Here is a 20,896-nt window from a genome sequence, read left to right on the forward strand (position 1 = left end):
AGGTTTTTTTTGGAGGTTTTAACCCAGAGATGTAAGGCCCCGTCCCTTCCCATCACTGTCACATAGTTAGAGACAGGTGGTATCTGCCATGACCCAGAAAGAAAATCACCTCTCAATTACATCATTTAATAAGGGAGCGTGTAGGCATTCATGGTTCAAAAGGAGTGACATTTTTGTGGTTTGGTTTATATATATTTATATTCATATTCATATTCATATTCATATTTATTTATTTTTAGAGGCAAGGGCTTGCTCTGTCACCCAGGCTAGAGTGCAGTGGTGCAGTCATAGCTCACTGCAGCCTCGAACTCCTGGCCTCAAGCAGTCCTCCCACCTCAGGCTCCCAAAGCCTCGCGATTATAGGCATGAGCCACTGCACCTGGCCTATGCTTTTATTTCTTAGTGATTTTGCAGTGCTTTCTCGGGGTCTTCTGCTATGTTATCTTCCAAATTAGTTTGATTAGTTCTGTAATTAATCAGTGAAGTCATTTAAGGCCTTTGCTTTTGGGAAAGTTCATGAGTTAATGAAGACAGATTGAGCGTCTTCTAGATCTCAGATTCTGAGCTCAGTGTTTCACCAAGTGATGTCACTTAATCCTCACAAAGTATATTAGACACCACATTCTCTTCCTTTTATTTATTTATTTATTTTTATTTATTTATTTTTTTGATACGGAGTCTTGCTCTGTCGCCCAGGCTGGAGTGCAATGGCATGATCTCGGCTCACTGCAACCTCTTTCTCCCAGGTTCAAGCGATTCTCCTGCCTCAGCCTCCAGAGTAGCTGAGACTACAGGTGGGCACCACCACGCCCAGCTAATTTTTGTATTTTTAGTAGAGACGGATTTCAACATGTTGGCCAGGCTGGTCTCCAACTCCTGACCTCAGGTGATCCACCTGCCTCAGCCTCCCACAGTGCTGGGATTATAGGCATGAGCCACTGCACCTGGCCAGTTCTCTTCATTCTACGGATGAAAAATACAGAACTCAGAGGGGCTAAGGAGGTCAGGGCCCAGCGCTCTCTTGGTAGAACAAAGTGCACTGAGATGAAGGGTTTGGAGTAGATTGAGGAAAGCCACTGAAGGATCCTGAGTTGCTGATCATAGCTATAACCATACTCTCTACTGCTAGAAACCAAGAATTCCAGGGCCCTGATGGAGATCCCTAAGCTAGTGCCTTGCCAATGACCATCTCAGGTGCTGCTTCCCCTTGTCCCTAGGGCCCGATAACATTGGGGTAGGCGCGCCTGGTTCAACCAAGGTGACCATATGTAGGTGTAGCTGATGGCAGTGGGGCCCTCCCAGCTGTGCATGTGACACAGTCACGGGCAGTACAAGGTCACAGTCAGGCTGGAGGGGAAGTTGTGTCTCTCACAGGGCCCTCCCTCCCCCATAAGGTCCACTGGAGTTCCTGAAGGGGCCCAGTAAACCACCCAGGCTCTGAACAAATTGGGAAACTAAAACATTAGGTTGCAGCCCAAATCACACCTTTATTGCCCATAAAGGCAAAGTCACAAGATGCTGCTCATTGTGAGAGCTGAGCACACCTGCTACGTGGACCCTAGACCCAGGCAAACTTCCCCACAGTGGCAGCCCTGGCCCCGCACTGGCCTCCCTATGTGCCGGCTACCTCCCACCAGGACAAAATCCAGGATTAGCCAGGCATGGTAACACACACCTATGGCCCCAGCTACTCAGGAGGCTGAGGCAGGAGGATCGCGTGAGCCCAGGAGGGAGAGGTTGCAGTGAGCCGAGATCACACCACTGCACTCCAGTCTGGGTGATAGAGCCAGACCCTGTCTCGAAAAAAGAAAGTAAGTCCAGGAGCTGCACAGCCAGTTTCTTCATTCCAAATTTAGCAATCAGATCAAAACAGAGGCAGACGGAGGCCAGCAGTTAGAATAGTGGAGGTCCCTCTACTTGGAAGGAGACTTCAGCATTAATGAAACAGAATGAAGGAAATGAACGGAAACGTGGACAGGGGTTTCCTGAAGCTTCTCTTCACCAGGTGCCATGCTATCCCCTTTCCACTTTCTTTTTTTTTTTTTTTTCTGAGACAGAGTCTTGCTCTGTCACCCAGGCTGGAGTGCAACGGCGAAATCTCAGCTCACTGCCACCTCTGCCTCCCAGGTTCAAGCCATTCTCCTGCCTCGGCCTCCCAAGTAGCTGGGAATATAGGCGCCCGCCACCAAGCCTGGCTAATTTTTTGTATTTTTAGTAGAGACTGGGTTTCACCATGTTGGCCAGACTCCTCGGCCTCCCAAAGTTCTGGGATTACAGACGTGAGCTACCACGCCCAGCTGCCGTTTCTACTTTCTAGCCACAAAGATGCTGCATTTTGAAGTCTCCTGCAATTCACGTCCATTTTAGGGCATGTGTGGTAACTCTTTCTATAATATAGATGCATGCAAAGCCCTAGGTTACTATCTGGGCATAGATGCTACCAGTTTTAAAAAATAGCTCCAAAACTATGTTCCCTGGCCCTGCTGGGGCCACGTTTGTTTCCCAAGTCCCCCAACAGGCTTCAGCTGCATGGCAGTCACTGCCCCCTGGCCAGAGCATACCCCCCTCAGGTTTATCAGTTTGCCACTTATCTTGCTGGTCTTCTGACAGTCATGCCTATCGCACTGTAGTCTGCAGTCATGGTGGCGATGCCTCTTTTGTGCATTTTAGCACTAACAAATTCAATGGTACACCTGTGGCAAAGATAAAGAGAGAAAGGGAGAGAAGAAGAATACCAGTAGGACCTCTAAACTTAGTAAATAAAATTTAGTAATCACAGGTGTGGGCTGGGTGTGGTAGCTCATGCCTGTAATCCCAGAACTTTGGGAGGCCGAGGCAGGTGGATCATTTGAGGCCAGGAGTTCGAGACCAGCTTGGCCAACATGATGAAACCCCGTCTCTACTAAAAATACAAAAATTAGTCGGGTGTGATGGTGCGTGCCTGTAATCCCAGCTGCTCAGGAGGCTGAGGCAGGAAAATCGCCTGAACCTGTGAGGTGGAGGTTGCAGTGAGCCATGATCATACCACTGCACTCCAGTCTGGGTGACACAGTGAGACTCTGTCTCAAAAAAATAAACGAACCCCAGGTCTGAATCCAGAGTAGACACTCAACAAATGCTTCCTTTCAAAAATAACTCCACAACAAAGCAGGCTGGGCTGAGTCAAATATGGGATCCAAGAGATGAGTTTGAGCTACAGAGATCTGAAAGAATATCATGGAAGAGGTATGAGATGAGCAGGCTCTTGAAAGGAGGATTGAAGTAGAGAAGAATTTTATAAGCAACAAAACAGGTGGAAGGAGAAAGGAGGGACCAGGCACAGTGGCTCATGCCTAGAACCCCACTGGGAGGCGGAGACAGGAGGATGGTTTGAGGCTAGGAGTTTGAGACCAGCCTCAGCAACATAGTGAAAGCCTGTCACTACAGAAAAAATAATAATAATAAAATAGATGAAGGAGAAGTGAGCATTCAGAATTGGCATGAAATTGCTTGTCTAAGATCACCCAGCAGGGCCGGGCTCGGTGGTTCACGCCTTTAATCCCAGCACTTTGGGAGGCCAAGGCAGGCAGATCATCTAAAGTCAGGAGTTTGAGACCAGCCTGGCCAACATGGTGAAACTCTGCCTTTACTAAAAATGCAAAATTAGCCCAGTGTGGTGGCACATGCCTGTAATCCCAGCTACTCGGGAGGCTGAGAATCTCTTGAGCACAGGACTTCGAGACCAGCTGAGCAAGATAATAAGACTCTGTCGTTATCTCATTGTTAAATTTTTTGTAGAGACAATTAGGCTGGGCATGGTAGCTCACACCTGTAATCCCAGCACTTTGGGAGGCTGACGTGGGCGGATCATGAGGTCAGGAGATTGAGACCATCCTGGATAACGTGGTGAAACCCCATCTCTACTAAAAAGATAAAAATTAGCCAGATGTGGTGGCACACACCTGTAACCCCAGCTACTCAGGAGGCTGAGGCAGGAGAATCACTTGAACCCCGGAAGCAGAGGCTGCAGTGAGCTGAGATAGCGCCATTGCACTCCAGCCTGGGCGACAGAGCAAAACTCCGTCCCCCGCCAAAAAAAAGACCACCCACCCATCAGGCCAAGGGCAGAGCAGCGATGCAGACTGAGTTTTTTCTCCAAGGCTTTCGTTCTTTCACTAAATGCTTTGTACAGACCTATCTGCTGTTATACCCGACAGAGCTTCCCAACACTGCATGTGTTATATCCCTAACCAAGAATGTAGTTTTTTACATTCTTTTCTCAGGGGTTAAAAAGGAAACGTTGATTTTCCTTTCTCCTGCCCCACTGGAACCCTCAGGGAGTAACACTTGGTGTCAATTTTTGCCCCCTCAAAAAAAAACCAAGCTTTATTTCCTTTTATTCTTTTACTTTAAGGGGATTAGGAATATCCCTGGCTAAAGGCAATTAAAAATATCTCAGGCTAAGCCGGGCACAGCCTGTAATCCCAGCACTTGGGGAGGCCAAGGTGGGAGGATTGCTTGAGCCCAGGAGTTTGAGACCAGCCTGGGCAACATAGTGAGACCACATCTCTACAAAAAATAGAAAAACAGCCGGGTGTGGTGATGCGCGCCTGTGATCCCAGCTACTCAGGAGGCTGAGGTGGGAGAATCACTGAACCCAGGAGGTTGAAGCTGCAGTGAGCCATGATCACGCCACTGCACTCCATCCTGGGCAAGAGAACAAGACCCTGTCCCCCTGCAAAAAAAATATATCTCAGGCTGACCATTTACCCAGGATTGATGACAAGATTGCCAGAACAACACACCACAGGACACTGCTCTCCCCTGGAAGAACAGGTCCACCCAGTAGGAACTCGGATTCCGAACCCTTGTAGCCACGGCATTCCGTGACTCTTCTGTGACTTCCCTAAAAAACCACAACTGCGGCCGCGCGCGGTGGCTCACGCCTGTAATCCCAGCACTTTGGAAGGTCGAGGCGGGCGGATCACAAGGTCAGGAGATCGAGACCACGGTGAAACCCCGTCTCTACTAAAAAATACAAAAAACTAGCCGGGCGAGGTGGCGGGCGCCTGTAGTCCCAGCTACTCGGGAGGCTGAGGCAGGAGAATGGCGGGAACCCGGGAGGCGGAGCTTGCAGTGAGCCGAGATCGCGCCACTGCACTCCAGCCTGGGCGACAGAGCGAGACTCCGCCTCAAAAATAAAAATAAAAAAAAAACCACAACTGCTCCTGGAAGCTCATCTTTCTAGGCCAGAAGACAGTATTCCTTAGAAACATGGAGACAAATCTAGGCTAAGAAGGATAATGCCTCACATCTGTGGAGCACAAGGCATGTGCCAGGCACTGAGCCAAAAAGTTTTTTGTTTGTTTGTTTCTTTTCTAATTGCGGTTTTGGTTTTGGTTTTGGTTTTTTGAGAAAGGGTCTCGCTGTGTCACCCAGGCCAGCGTGCAGTGGCAAAATCTCAGCTTACCACAACCTTGAACTCACAGGCTCAATCAGTCCTTCCATCTGAGCCTCAGGAGTAGCTGGGGCTTCAGGTACATGCCACCACACCTGGCTAATTTTTTTTTTTTTTTTTTAGACGGAGTCTCGCTCTGTCACCCAGGCTGGAGTGCAATGGTCGGATCTCAGCTCACTGCAAGCTCCGCCTCCTGGGTTTACGCCATTCTCCTGCCTCAGCCTTCTGAGTAGCTGCGACTACAGGCGCCCGCCACCCTAGCCCGGCTAGCTTTTTGTATTCTTTAGTAGAGACGGGGTTTCACCGTGTTAGCCAGGATGGTCTGGATCTCCTGACCTCGTGATCCGCCCGTCTCGGCCTCCCAAAGTGCTGGGATTACAGGCTTGAGCCACCGCGCCCGGACCACCTGGCTAATTTTTTGTATTTTTTTGTAGAGATGGGGTTTTGCTATTTTGCCCAGGCTGGTCTCTAACTCCTGAGCTCAAGCAATCTCCCATCTCAGCCTCCCAAAGCCCTGGGATTACAGGTGTGAGTCCCTGCACCCGGCCTGAGCAGACAGTTTTATAGATGTATCATCTTATCAGTCCATCCATCAGCACCCAAGTGCAGTGCTGCTGGCCCCATTTTACATGCAAAGTCTGCACATAGGGGCCAAGCTCATAAGCATGGAAACCTAGGCCCCATGCCTAACGGTGTCCCCTCCCCACCCTTAAGGCTTATCACAGCACACAAACAGCAGCTGGATGGTGACCCCTTTTTGAGTGTCTACTTTGGGTCGTACATCATACATTTAATACCTTATTTAATCACGCCTGTAATCCCAGCACTTTGGGAAGCCGAGGGGGTTGGATCACCTGAGGTCAGGAGTTCGAGACCAGCCTGGCCAACATGGTGAAACACCGTCTCTACTAAAAATACAAAAAATTACAAAAAATTAGCCAGGCGTCGTGGCACATACCTGTAGTCCCAGCTATTCAGGAGGCTGAGGCAGGAGAATCATTTGAACCCAAGAGGCGGAGGTTGCAGTGAGCTGAGATCACACCACTGCACTCCAGCCTGGGCGACAGAGTGAGACTCCGTCTCAAAAAAACAGACAAACAAAAAAAAAAAAAACTGAAGTTTTCTTATTTCTCACAGAATGCTATGGCTGTGAGGTTAAATAACTTCTCCAAGTTGCACAGCTAGCAAGCACCAAAGCCAGATGTCCAACCCAGATGTGCCTGCTTCCAAAAAGCCTGTACTCTGGCTTGGGGTCTGGCTGGAACCAAACCCTTCACTACCCGTATAGCCTCCCGCCTCCCCAGTCAGAGTGGGTGGGGTGGAGAGTTTCACCCCAACTAGCAGTCTCACTGCCAAGGAGCTTGAAAGCCATAGTGCCCAGGAACCTATTCACAGAAGCCACTGTTTCCCGGGCTCCCAAGGTAGCCCCAGGAAATGGGGAAAGACTTATACACCATGGAACTTCTGGGGGGCTTCTCAGAACCCTTCCTTTCTGAACCAGAGCTCACAAATCTTTCAGGACAAGGTTCAGAGCTCACTGCACACAGGAACCAAATAACTCCGTAGCAGATTCACACCCCCCTGCACCCCGCCAGAGTTCAATACCCTGGGCTAAGCTACAGTAGGATCTTCCCCAGGGGAGTCCCCACAGTCAGCACAGGACCCAGTGCAGAGTAGGAGCCCAGAAAACCTTTTTCTTTTTTTTTCCTTGAGACAGGATCTTGCTCTGTCGCCCAGGCTGGAATGCAGTGGCACAGTCTTGGCTCAGTGTAACCTCCGCCTGCCAGGTTCAAGAGATTCTCCTGCCTCAGCCTCCTGAGTTGCTGGGATTACAGGTGCTTGCCACCACACCTGGCTAATTTTTGTATTTTTAGTAGAGACAAGGTTGCACCGTGTTGGCCAGGCTGGTTTCGAACGCTGGGCCTCAAGCCATCTGCCCGCCTCAGCCTCCCAAAGTGCTGGGATTGCAGGTGTGAGCCAACACGCCCAGCCTCAGTAAGCCTTATTGGCCGGGCTTGGTGGCTTAAACCTCTAATATCAACACTTTGGGAGGCCAAAGCAGGAGGATCACTTCAGCCCAGGAGGTCAAGTTTGCAGTAAACTATGATCGTGCCCCTGTACTCCAGCCTAAGCAGCATCATGAGATCCTGTCTCTACAATATTTTAAAAATTTAGCCGGGCATGGTGACGTAACCTGTGGTCCTGGCTACTCAGGAGGCTGAGGCAGGAGGATCACCTGAGCCTGGGAGGCGGAGGCTGCAGGGAGCTATGATCATACCACTGTATTTCAGCCTGAGTGACAGAGCAAGACACTGCCTCTGAGTAAAATAAGGAAAGGAAAAAAAAAAAAAAGGAAAAATACAGAATTTGGTGGAATTCCACCCTACCCTGGACCACAAGTCCCCAACCTGACCTTCTGTGGCTCAGAGATTAAAATTGTCACTTTGGCGGCTGTCCATTAATTGATCCTCTCCCCTGAAGTCCTGATGGATACAGTGGTTATCAGGCAGTTTCATTGATGAACTCACCCAGCCTTCATTACTGCACACCAGTGGCGCCAGTGCAAGGCCTGGGTGTACAAAGAATAAATGGGACCTTGTCTTTCTCCGTCTAGTTGGAGCGGGACAGGATGGGATGTAGGAAACGTGTCACTCGATAAGAACCCTGGCCGGAAGTGGTGGCTCATGCCTGTAATCCCAGCACTTGGGGAGGCCCAGGCAGGAAGATTGCTTGAGCCCAGGAGCTCAAGACCACCCTGGGCAACATGGAGAGACTCCATCTCTTTAAAAACTTTAAAAAACTAACAAGCATAGTGACACACTTGCGCACCTAGCTACTCAGGAGGCTGAGATGGGAGGATCACTCAAGCCCAGTAGTTGGAGGCTGCAGTGAGCTGTGATGGCACCACTGCACTCCAGTCTGGTGACAGAGCAAGGCCTTGTTTCCAAAAGGTTTTTGGAAAATAAAATAAGTGGCTGGACACAGTGGCTCACACCTGTAATCCCAGCACTTTTGGAGGGCAAGACAGATGGATCACCTGAGGTCAGGAGTTTGAGACCAGCCTGGCCAACATGGTAAAACCCCATCTCTACAAAAAATGCAAACATTAGCTGGATGTGGTGGCCGGTGCCTGTAATCCCAGGTACTCTGGAGGCTGAGGCAGGAGAATTGCTTGAACCCAGGAGGCAGAGGTTGCAGTGACCGAAGATTGAGCCACTGCACTCCACCTGGGCGTCAAGAGGGAAACTCTGTCTCAAAAAATTAAAATTAAAACAAGTGCCTGTGGCACTTTGTTGCAGTGGAGAAGAAGGGAGTGGTGTCCCAGCTCTGAGATGGCTCCTGGCCAGGCCCGGAGGGGTGGGCGGTGACTCTGGAGAGGGGGTGCCCCATGGCCCGAGGGTCGCTGGAGGGGCATGGAGGGGTCTCCAGGCTGGATGGAGCAGGAGCCCCAGAAAGAGAGGTCTGGCCAGGGTGGCACCAGAGGCCCTGTCCCCAGCAGCACTCTCCTCACGTCCCGGCCGCTTGTTGTCTTGTAGGTCTCGGATCCGCAGAGAACTGTTCATTGAGGAAATTCAGGCCGGGAGCCAGGGCCAGGCGGGCGCCAGCGACTCACCCTCGGCCCGCAGCGGCCGGGCGGCGCCCAGCTCGGAGGGCGACAGCTGCGACGGCGTGGAGGCCACCGAGGGCCCAGGCAGCGCCGACACCGAGGAGCCCAAGTCTCAGGGAGAGGCCGAGCGGGAGGAGGCACCGCGGCCGGCGGAGCAGACGGAGCCGCCGCCCTCGGGGACCCCGGGCCCGGACGACGCCCGCGACGACGACCATGAGGGAGGCCCCGCGGAAGGCCCGGGGCCCCTGTCCAGCCCCGCCACCGCCACCGCCACCGCCGCGCCCGCGGCCCCCGAGGACGCCGCTACCTCAGCCGCCGCCGCGCCAGGGGAGGGCCCCGCAGCCCGGAGCTCCGCGCCGCCGCCCAGCAGCAGCAGCGCCCCCCGCAGGCCCAGCTCGCTGCAGAGCCTCTTCGGCCTCCCCGAGGCCGCGGGCGCCCGGGACTCGCGCGACAACCCCCTGCGCAAGAAGAAGGCCGCGAACTTGAACAGCATCATCCACCGCCTGGAGAAGGCTGCCAGCCGGGAGGAACCTATCGAATGGGAGTTCTGAGGGGCTGCGGCCCCGGGGCGGGCAGCCAGGCTGGGCTGCAAGGGCCTGGACGGGGTCGGAGGGGGTCGGACGGGGCAGGAGCTGCAGACACCGTGGCCTGGGCTTGGCCCGCGGCCTGCACCGACCCCAGGCCGGACCTGAGCCCTCAGCCCAGACCCACTCCACGGTCCGGGGCCTGCACCGACCCGAGGCCCAGATCCAAGCCCGTAGCCCAGACCCACTCTGCGGCCCACACCGACACTGAGGTCCCGGGCCAACCCTGCGGCCTCCACCAACCCTGCGGCCCAGACCCAGTCCACGGCCTGGACCGCCTCGCGCACTTACCGCCCTGCGGGCCACAGGGCAAAATCGCCATAGGCCAAGGTGCATATAGAAAACAAAGGAGCATTAAGCCCAATCTATGTCGAGTTTTCAAGGAAGAAAACGGAAATGTGTGGTCGAGCTTTTTTGTACCCTGAAGTGTTTTTTTTATTGCCCTAAGTGATTTCCACAGGTTCTGGAATAACTCTTACAGCTTTGCCTTGTGTCCTCCTGTTCCGTGTGGGCTTTAAAAGAAAAAAAATCAAACCCACATATTAAAAGGGGGCTTTTTATCTGCCATCTAATGGCTTCAGAGCGATAATACACTATTATCTTCTTAAACCAGGAAAAAAAAGGGGGGGGATTTTTCAGAAAAATTAAAAAAGAAAGTTTTTGTAGCTGTTCAGTTGCCACTAAGAGATTGCACAGTCAAAACGACTCTAAACACACTAGTTTGGATTCCTAAATATTTTCAAGAAAAGAATCTTCTCGTTTGAAACTTTGAATTAAAATAAAACACATTTACTCCACATATTTTTTAACAAAAAGAAAACGTCACATCAGGAAACTCTGATTTTGTGGTAGCTGACATAGTGTTTTCTTGTACGTGAATAGAATCCTGACATGTAGTGCACATCGATGTATAGCTTTAACTGACCCTGGGTTTTGCAGACCAGGGTTTGTTTAATACACTCCATTCTAGGCCAAATCAGGACAAAAAAAAAACAAAAAACAAAAAAAGAAAAAAAAGAAAAGATCCGAATCTAGGTATTTTATAATCTGCTTTTTAACCTCTAACCGCAGAGCACGCTGATCAGACCTCATATCTTGGAGGTTTAGGAGACAAGTTAGAAGAACTGTAGCATGTACCTGTCAATTTTGTTTAATTTATGGTGTCTCAGTCTGTCTGTGCGTCTGCACGTGTGCAAGCATTGAAAGAAAGGAGAGAGTAGTCCGGGCGAGCACAGCAGGCAGTTCTGGGGCCAGATGGGCCCGTCCCCAAATAGATAGCAGTCTACGGATCTCTCTCTGGCACAGAAGGCACCTCACCTCACACCACTCTCCTGGGCACCTGATGAACTGAGCCCTCCCAGGGGAAGACACTCCCCAGGCCTGGGCAGGGCTTGCACGCGCACCCTCTCTCTCTTTCCCTTTCTCTTCCCACCACAAGCACTGATGACCCTGTTGAACTCGTGGGAAACTTCCTTTCTCTGCAGGAGAGAGAACGTGGCATTCTGGGCTCCCCACTCCCATCCCTGTAGAAATGGCCCAAACTCACACCAAAACGTGGATGCTCTTCAACTTCCAAACCTACCATTTGCCCTTCGTTCATTTCGCCTCTTAGAAAGTTCTTTTATGCACAGTTTTAGGGCAGTCTAAGTACAAACTGAAAGTCTAACTTGTCTCTGATTCCTCCCTTGTCTATGTGTATATGCGTGAGAATAGAGGCGGGTGAGAGTGTGCGTGCGTGTGCGTGTGTGCAATTTTATACGTCTGTGTATTTTCTTAAGTACCTGTGCACACGTAGAGTGCATTACTGCCACCTTTTTCAATAAGCTGTTTTATCAGTTACGGCTTCTACAAGTTTGCTAATTTAGACTCCTTTATTGCCATATCTTTAAACTAACAATAGATGATTTCGGTATATATATATATTTTTTTTTGCTTATTTATAGGTGCTGTATTTTATTATCTGATTGTTAGGAAGGGATGAAAGGGGCAAATATTCTTTAGAGGGATAGACTGCCGGCAGTATTGGGTATAATTTACAAGATGTAGTTGTCATACTGTATATTACTGATTGAAAACTTTTTGACCGTATTGTGTATCATTGAAACCTTTGTCTTAGGTCAACATCTTTGGATGACATTTTAATGGTGCATTCATTATTTCTTAAGTTTAATTAATATTACTTTTTTTTTATTTGGGGGGTGGGAGGGAGTTATAATTTTAAAGGTATGCTCTGGCTGTTCCACCTCCGTGTGCTTGTTAATTAACTTGTAGGACTTTGACTGTAAGATGTGAAACCACGTTTCTTGCATGATGTTTTAGAGATTATTTCATTTACAGTCTTTTAACCTGCAACTGCAGCACTTAGTTCACGTTTTCACAAATTTTGAGAGTCACTACACTAAAGACAATGCCTTTTCATGAATAAGAAGTTTTCAGAAGGCTCTAGGGGGCTGGGAGGCAGGCCGTTTGTTTGTCTTTTGATGGGGGTATCATTTCTGAACTTGAAGTCTGGTTCAGGGAGAAGAGAATTCAAAATCAGAGGAGCTTAAGGGGACACGGGTCAACATCTGGCTCGATTCAGGTGCATTGAGAAGAGTGAGTTCACATCAGTGACCCTTAGGACAGTGAGTGGCAGAGCCCTGACGACTGTGGTGTCCTCTCCACAAAACCCTCAAGGGACTTTTGTCATCACGTGTGATGAATCTCTAAATATCATCTAATTTTCATGAGAATGAAAAGCAAGAAGTTAACATGAAATAGTAGGCTAGGGTTTAGTTTTAAAGGCATGACTGTTATTTACAAAGGTGTTAAATCTGAGGAAATTGACAAACACAGATGTGTCCATTCTAGTGGCCAAACAGTAACAGTCTAAAACGCAGTCATTTTGGCCCTCCCAAGCAATTTAGTCATATGTGTTGTTTTCTCTTTTTGGTTTTTATTTTTTACATTTTTAACTAGGTTACTGTTGGTTCCTATTCTGTCTTTTTTGCCAGACCTACATCTGGGTACCGGATACAATCAGTTGGTTAAATTTTGCTTGCAGTTCTGTGTATTCTTTTTCCTCTCTTATTTATTTTTTTAAAAAATGGAAATCCCAACCTTACGATCTCTGATGTTAAGCTAGCACTGTCTGTAATACTTCTAAGAGCTGCCACTAAAATAATACAGCAATCCGTGGCCAGGGGAGCACCCCCTCCTGGTTGGGCCCCTCAGTTGGAGTCTAAGGGTTAATCTCTCATCTTGCTAAGCAGTATTCAAGTGCCTTGAACAGTGTCCCCTCGGCGTGGCTCCCCTTCAGCACGCTGATGTTCCAAGCAGTGGCCCCTGCAGGCAGCCGACCCCCTTCCTCTTCACGCTCTATGAGTTTAAAAAGCTGATTTGTACCTCTCCCCTGGGGGAAACGGTTCCATATAAAACACTAACACTTAATTACAAGCTCCATTATGCCATTTTAAATGGCTTCTTTTTGTTAATTGGAGGCAGTGTTCATAACTTAAGGCTTTTGCCATTAACTTAGCTGGCTAAGCAGAGGCTCGGCGTAAAATCAGTGTTTGCATTTAGCCTCTTGACCCGGGGTTCCTGCCCAAGCTCCCTTGTGATAGCTGAGATGGCAGGTGTATGGGTTCTGTCCTAGACCTGTGCCCAACTCACTTCCATCCCAGAGGAGTCTTCTGTCCTCTCCCCAACCCCCGAGCTCCCGGGTAACCTCTTGAACTTCTGTATCAGTGAAGACATCTGCGGTTTCTGCTCACCAGACCTCTCTTTAGAAAGGGTTATCAGAGCCATGGAGCTTAGCTCAACTGGATTCTTCTAGACGATCTTAGGAGTCATCTTGGCATGAGGCAGCTTCTAGGCATCTCCTGGGACAGGATCGGGGCAGACAGCCCAGGGATGCATGCGTGGGGGAACTCTCTGAGAAATGCCAGGATCGTGGTTCACAGGGACTCGCCATCAAACCCTGCTACTTTGTGCAAGTAATTGAGGCAAAAGATACCAGTTGACGGCCTCCCTGGGGTAGATCCCTTGTACCTCCAAAGTACAAATACCTCCCTGCTCAGTTTCCTTCCTGTCGCCATCTTTGTTTTCTTCCCATTGAAAAACCATTCTGTCTGATGTGGACGTTCAGGTCTGCTGGTTGACGGTCCGGGCCCAGAGTGCAGCAGAGCTCTGGGTTAAATATTCCTTTCTGGCCACTGCCCAAGCCCAGGTGGCCAGCTCCCATACCCCATCTCCCTCCTTGGCCAGGGCCAGCGTCAGGCGTGCAGCTCACGACCAGTTTACACAGGTTGTAAAGAGATCGCTGGGGGCCTCGGCTGACTACTTTAAGATCGTGCCACAGCCAGGCCCTAAAAAGAGAGGGGAACAGGAGTCCCCAGGTGAGCTTTCTCACGGGCAGGTGCCTTCCCGACTAAGGTTGGACTGGATGACTTTGTTCCTCCTGCATGCATGTCCTTTGATACAAGGTAGATCAATGAACTCTGTTGACATTCTATGCAATGTTTTTCATTCCTCTGATTTTAGTAAAGCAAATCTTACTGAAAAATAGAGTCTGGGGAATAGACACATGTCCTTCTGGGAGTCACACAAAGAAAGCAGAGAGATTTTGAACTGAGGGGTGACAGCCTTTGCCTTAAATGTACTATGACAGGCGCTTCTTGGCAGACCAGTGAAAACAAAAGTCCATAGACCTTACTCATCCCAAGGCCGACAAGCCAGCTGTACAGGGGGAGATGTAGCGACACGGGGCATGTGCGGTGGGCGTGCTGGGCTGTTTGCTGTGGTACTGTAGGCTGGAGGTTTGGCTCCAGTGCTGCCAGTGGGGGGGCCCTGTCCCTCCCCGGATGTCCTCCCTCTTCACACTCCTCATTGTCCCTTCTACCTCACTAACCTGTGTTCTCCACGTGATGTCACCCAGAACCACACCCCGTAGAACTATGAGGCACGTGGGCTGGAGAGGGCGGAAAAGCTGCCAGCGCAGCAGACACGAGCATCCCTCTGCCTGGTGGGCTGGCTTTGTGTGTCTCTCCTTTTGTGAGCACAACACGGACAGACAGCTGTGCTCTGCAAGGCACACGGATTTTTCTCTTGACTTCCACCTGTTCTCAAAGCTCCAGCAGCTGTTTCTTTTGCAGGCAGGGCATGGTCTCGGACCTCCAAGAGTCTTTGCCTATCCTTTCTGTCCAGTCCTGTTCAGCTGTTAAGATCCATCATGGCCATTATCCTTGCCCCGGGCTGCCCCAGAGTGGCCGCATGAGGACACTTCCCAAGATTCCCGGCTGGCTTTGGGGAACGCTGTAGCTCTTGGGTATCTGTTGTCTCTGGCATGGTTTCAGCGTCACTGCGAACGCTCCTTTGCAAACATCACACATCTCAAAGACAGAAAAGGATAGATGGCTTCCCCCAGTCTACACACCCCGTCCACACTTGCATCACCCTCTTATCCCAAAAGAATATGCCAGTTCCCATCCAACACCGAAGAAAACCAGCTCCTGGGGCTGCTGGTTGGAGGTGGGTCTGTCCACTGTGGGGGTCACAGTGTTCCCCTGCTGGAGAGAGTTTGCAAGTAAGAACCCAAGATGTGGGGACAGCATCCTATGATTGGGCATTGACCAGCCAAAGCTCACATTTAGAAATCCCTCAGTGCTTCTGTGGTTTCACCTGGGCATCGATGACATTAGGGAAGCCTTTGTGACCACAACGGCAGGGCTTATGCCCTGAGTGGCAAGGTGGTGACCTGGGGCCAGTGTGACATGGTTGGATCTCAGCGTGTACTGAATGCCAGTCTGGCCAGCACACTCGAACGCTAAGAGAATGGTCCAATTTGACGATCTTATGTCTATTTCCATCAGGTTTTGACTTTTTGTAGATGAAAACTACCAGGGAAAAGGGGAAGCAGATGCCCAGTAAAGTTTAGAAAGATCCAGTCTGTGAAACCCTTAGAGATGGGCTGAAAGTTAAGTCCACAACCCTTGGGCTTAACCAGGACAGAAGAGGAGGGGGCGTGGGGGGCAGAACGTAAAAGGAGCTCCAGCCCCCCCGGCCCAGTCTTCCCAATTCCAGAGGCCTCGGCGGCCTGTGCTCCTCACCACCCTGGTCAGGGGAGTAGAAGGAAATGCAATTTCTGCCTGTCTGCCTGACTTCCAAAAACTTCCCCCTCCTGCCCAGGCCTCTCCCACCACCACCTCTCCTCCAAAGATAACCGTGTCAATGCCGTCCGTGGCATCATCTCGAGTTTTCATTTTTGGATGAAGTGACATTTAGCTTTAACAAGACATTTCCAAAGCGCCTAGTCTCCTCCAAAATGCTAACTTTAAAAGTTGGGCATTGTAGGCGAAAAATCCCGAAAAAAAAAAAAAAAAAGAAAAAAAAGAAAAAAAAAAGGCTGGCGAGAGAAAGACATTCGGCTATGCATAAATGTGCACTTCCCCCATCCCCCGTTCTTAAACTCTTAAGATGCCCTTGAGTTGCTTTTCATGAATCCTTTTCGATTACCCAATAATGTTAAGAAAGCATTAGCCTGTGTTACTGTAATTTCTGTAGTGTTTAGGCTTTAATTTCTTCCACAAAATATGCTATATGCTATGTATCAAACTTTCTGTAATCAGAAAGGAAAGGTGCCTTATATCCCAATGTCACGGCTACATCCCTATGGAAATTAATCAGAAGCACAGTGTGTACGGAAGCATTGGGACTTCTGCTGGTGAAACGAGACACCATTCAGCAAGACACATTGAAGTGGCACGGAGCTGCTTTTGTTTTATAATTCCTTTTTCCCCCCTTTTGCTTCTTTTTTTATTTTTTATTTTATTTTTTGTAGTTTGCTTTAAACAAAAAGCACTTAAATAGATGACTATGTGTAAAAGCTCTGTGCAATTGAAATCATTTTTCTTCATTTTTAAAAAATAACGTATTGCACACCAAATGAACTCAAAGTAAGCTTTAGACCAGGACGATTCAGGTTATGAATGAGTTTGTTCACTGTAGTTCCGTTTGTTCATGAACCGAAGGGAAAACAGGCCTCCCCCATTCCCTCCAGTCTCCCAGCCTGCCTCTTGGTGACCACTGAGCTGGGCGTGCAGGGCCCGCGGGCTCTGGCCGAAGCCGCTGGCCTGACGAGGCAGGATGGGGAGTGTCCATGATTCAGAAGCTGAGAGCCTTCCCCAGTGTCTGAGGCCACAGCCGTCCCTTCCAGCACTTAACCTTGTCTTGTTGAAATGGACTGACTGCTACTGACCTGCCGGCGTGCGTGAGGGTGATTATAAAAGGATGTTTCCTTGAGAAAAAAAAAAAAAAATTATTTCTATCCTCTTCTATTTATTATTAGGTTAATCATTTAAGTACTTATCAGGAGTGTATTGTTATTTTGTGTTTTGTTGTCATAAATGCTTTTTGCTGTCACTCTAGTGGTTACTATCATCTGCCTTCCTCTCCTCCATTCCCCCAGAGAACCAAGGCGTCTGGGGGATTAACTGGGGGGCAGAGTGGGTTTCCCCAGCAAAATCAAACACCTGTCTCCAGAGTAGCCACTCAAAAACTGGTGGTCTCCATGTGTCTAACTTTTTAAACGAGAGAGTATATGAACAAAAAAATCTACCAACGAGTGAGGGAGTGCTGAGTTGAAGAACGCTCGCTTGAGGAGCTTCAGAGGAATCTTAGCAAAGCCAAGTTCAGTTCCCCAAAGCCTCCTAGAGCCTCTGGTAAGACTTCTGGGTTCATGAAGTTTCGGCGAACCCCGGTCAGAGAGGGCGCGGTGGCCTGGCCAAGACTTTACTTCCAAGCGAGAGAGTGATTTCTTGCAAGGCCCGCACGGGTTGATATATTTTGGTTGGTTTTTTTGTTGTTACTGTTTTTCTTGCGTACAAAGTTGGTCAAAACCATCTTTCAAAGCAACAGTGTTTTGTAGTACCAGGCTGTGGCTTGAGGGCTCACCTAGGAGAGCATAGGCAGAGGGCCCCTTTCCCCTGTAGGTGGTTCAGTGTGGAGGAAGGTTGGGTGTGGAGATTGCTTGCTGTGGCCCCAAGCTCAGCCAGCAGGACACCAGTTGCTTACCAATCGGGTGTGAAGGTGAGATGCCCTGCCTCGATCCCATAGGCCCAGCAGAAGGAGTCTTACCCCAGGCCAAGGCAAGGGCCCTGCCCACCCCAAGGTAGGCTGGGAAGAGCATCTCTTTCCATACCATCACCTCCCCTTCTCCAAGATCGCCGGGGGTCCTGATTTTGTTCTCTCTTTGAAAGAAATCCTCCACCGAAACAATGGTCCCCATCTCCCTAAAATACTTTCTTTTTTTCATTTTTCTCTAATTAGTCTATGCATTTCTCTCTCTCAAACCATCTGCCTCTTCCCTTGAGAAAACGGGCATCTCACGTCCCCCATCCGAGCCCTCTTGGGAAAAAGAAGAAGAAATCCCGTGCGTTCTGGAGATGTGAGAATTCACCCAAAATTCTTAAAGCATTGGAGAATAGCTTGTTATAAAATAAAAGTGGGGGAAAAAAGATGGTTTTCCCCACATCCCTTTCCATTGAATAAGAGACCTAGTTCTTTGCGTTTGTGCAATAACTGTTTGCTGCTTGCCTTGAGAGCGGGTAGCACCACGCTCCTGTCCAGACTACTAACAGCACAAGACGCACTCGCAGGGTGGCGGAATCTTCCGGAAAACTCTTGATAAGCTCAGCACCCCCCAACCCACCCCCGCTCCAGTGTTTTGTCACGTCTTACATTTTAGCAGTATTTTATATTTTCTGTAACGCACCAAGTCTTAGATCTTTCTAGAGCTTGTTTGTTAATCCTCACAATCACAGATTTTTTTCCTCCAATCCTCACAAAGACCCAATTGACCAAAAAAGAAAAAAGGAAAAAAAAAAAGTCATCTTTTTTTTTTTTTTTTTTTTTTTGTACAAATCGCTTTGAGATGCCTCTGGTGTGTTGCTGTGTGACATCTCTCTGATAACATTTTATTTCTTGCTTTTTGTTTTTCTACATTAAGAGTCAAAGTTGACCTGGCTGGCGTGGGGGTGGGGGAGGCACCCGTCGGCCCCTTGGTGTTGTCCCTCTGTCTTTGGTTAGCCATACGATGTTTGTTCTCAGCACTGTACAACGGTCCCTATATAATACGGAGAAGCAATATCACTGTATGAGACTCACACCATGTATTATTATTCACTAGCACCCTAGGTGTGATAATTGAAGTAAATATCTTTTATACAAACACAAGAATGTCTGGGTTGTTTTTATTTAAAGTGTTCTGGCCTGAGGACGAGCAGCAAACACTGTCATTCAGGGTCCAAATGGCACCTCGAGAATCGCCATTCCCGAGGTTGTCCTCCTTGCACCTGTCCGCACGTCCTCAGGCGTGTGGCTTCCGGGCACACAAAACCGCGTGGCTCTAGGATGCATGGGGATTTCGGGCACCGCTCTTTCAGTCTGCATCCGGCTCACAGGAAGGGCTCCGCCGGGGCCTGCGTTCCTACTTGCTGTTGTCACCAGCACTGTTTGCCTAGCCTTGAACCAAGCCCTTACCCTCCCTGGCGTCTGCTTCCTTGTCTGTAAAATGGAGACACCATTGCCTGTCATATAGGCTTGCTGTGGGGAACCAGGAATGGTGGCCAACGCTGGTGTGGCACCGGGTTGGTGGTGGCAGCCCCAATCGATGGCACTTGGGCCACCGGGACTACGGCCAGGCTGCTCTGCCTGGTGGCCCGCAGCTGGTCAGTGGCGTGACCTCAACCTTCTGTGTGGGGCTCTCACTGTGCCCCTGACTCCTGATGTAACAGAAAGACAAGTGAAGAGCCCCAGTTAATGCTTGCGAGTGGGCCGGAAGAGGGGATTGGGACAGTGGCTTGCGGGTCTCTGGAATGCTGGGGCTGCTGAGAAGGGTCTCTTTCCAGATGGCGCTCGGGCTGGACGCGGGGGAATAGCTCTGCCGAGGTGGCTGCTAGGCTTCTCCGCGCAGTTGTGACTCAGAGGCTGTTGCTCGTCTTGAGACCTACTGGGTTGGAAAAGAGCCGTCTGCCAGGCCGATGTGTGTTTAGTGGAAGTGGGGGACGACTTGGTCGCGTATTAATTTGGAGATTTCAGATTGTGGAATGCCCACATGTGATACAGAAGCATAAGCCTCTCTCCGAATTAAACTGGATTCAATCCTTCCTCCAGTGGGAGAACCCAGAGTATGGGATGGAGACGACCCCCAGTGCCAGGTGCAGTCGGCAGCCCCGCGTCTCATGCAGTCACTCAGGGCCAAGGGTGTCTCTAGAGTTACCCCAAATGCCAGCCCCCTCAGGTAGGAGAGACCTGCATAAAACCCTAAGGGCTGGCCTGGCGCGGTGGCTCACGCCCGTAATCCCAGCACTTTGGGAGGCTGAGGCGGGCGGACCACTTGAGGTCAGGAGTTCAAGACCAGCCTGGCCAACATGATGAAACCCTGTCTCTACTAAAAATATAAAAATTAACCAGGCATGGTGGCAGCCGCTTGTAATCCCAGCTACTTGGGAGGCTGAGGCAGGAGAATTGCTTGAACCTGGGAGGCAGAGGTTATAGTGAGCTGAGATTGCGCCATTGCACTCCAGCCTGGGCTATAGAGTGAAATTCTGTCTCAAAAAAAAAAAAAACCCGAAGAACTCTGCCAGTTTGGTATTTGACACACTGAAGTGACGTGGTTAATTTTTCTGTTTGCTAGTTTAGGCATGCCCCCATGTATTTAATGATCTGCTAACTAAATTAAAATAAGAAATGTTAAAAAAAAAAAAAAAAAGGAAGGGAGGGAGGAAGGAAGGAAGCAAGCAAGCAAGCAAGCAAGCAGGCTGGGCACAGTGGCTCATTCCTGTAACTCCTATAAGCCCAGCACTTTGGGAGCAGGTCAAGGCAGGAGGATTGCTTGAGTGCAGGAGTTTGAGACCAGCCTGAGCAACATAGTGAGACCCCATCTCTACAAAAAATGAAAAATTAACTGGGCATGGTGGCATGTGCCTGTAGTCCCAGCTACTCTGGAGGCTGAGGTGGGAGGATCACTTCTGCCCAGGAGTTCAAGGCTGCAGTGATCTATAATGGCACCACTGCTCTCCAGCCTAGGCAACAGAGCAAGACCCTGAATCTTATAAAAAAAAAAAAAAAAAAAGTTTGCTCAAAGTCTTTTTCCTCGGAAAGTTGAGACAGGGTCTCAGTCTGTTGCCACCTCCTCCTCCCAGGCCTAAGCAACCAGCCTCCCAAGTAGCTGGGACCACAGGTGTGCGCCACCACGCCTGGCTAAATTTTTGTAGAGACGGGGTTTCACCA

The 20,896-nt window shown here is 49.7% G+C and overlaps 1 protein-coding gene across 8 annotated transcripts in view; it reads left to right on the top strand.

The window, feature by feature from the left end:
• The window catches only part of CUX1 (cut like homeobox 1), a 469,420-nt gene that overhangs the window by 427,290 nt on the left and 21,234 nt on the right, over positions 1-20,896 (top strand). For 3 of the 8 annotated variants that reach the window (XM_023194482.1, XM_023194477.2, XM_023194474.1), the window contains one exon: positions 8,974-18,838. The exons of 4 other annotated variants lie outside the window; for them this stretch is intronic. In XM_023194482.1, the coding sequence (XP_023050250.1) occupies positions 8,974-9,595 (622 nt within the window). In that variant the 3' untranslated portion in view covers positions 9,596-18,838. Of the gene's footprint in view, positions 1-8,973; positions 18,839-20,896 lie in introns of those variants that run through there. One more of the 8 variants, XM_023194475.1, reaches the window with a different exon arrangement.

Source organism: Piliocolobus tephrosceles, chromosome 8, assembly GCF_002776525.5.
Source record: "Piliocolobus tephrosceles isolate RC106 chromosome 8, ASM277652v3, whole genome shotgun sequence".
Classification (NCBI taxonomy): domain Eukaryota; kingdom Metazoa; phylum Chordata; class Mammalia; order Primates; family Cercopithecidae; genus Piliocolobus; species Piliocolobus tephrosceles.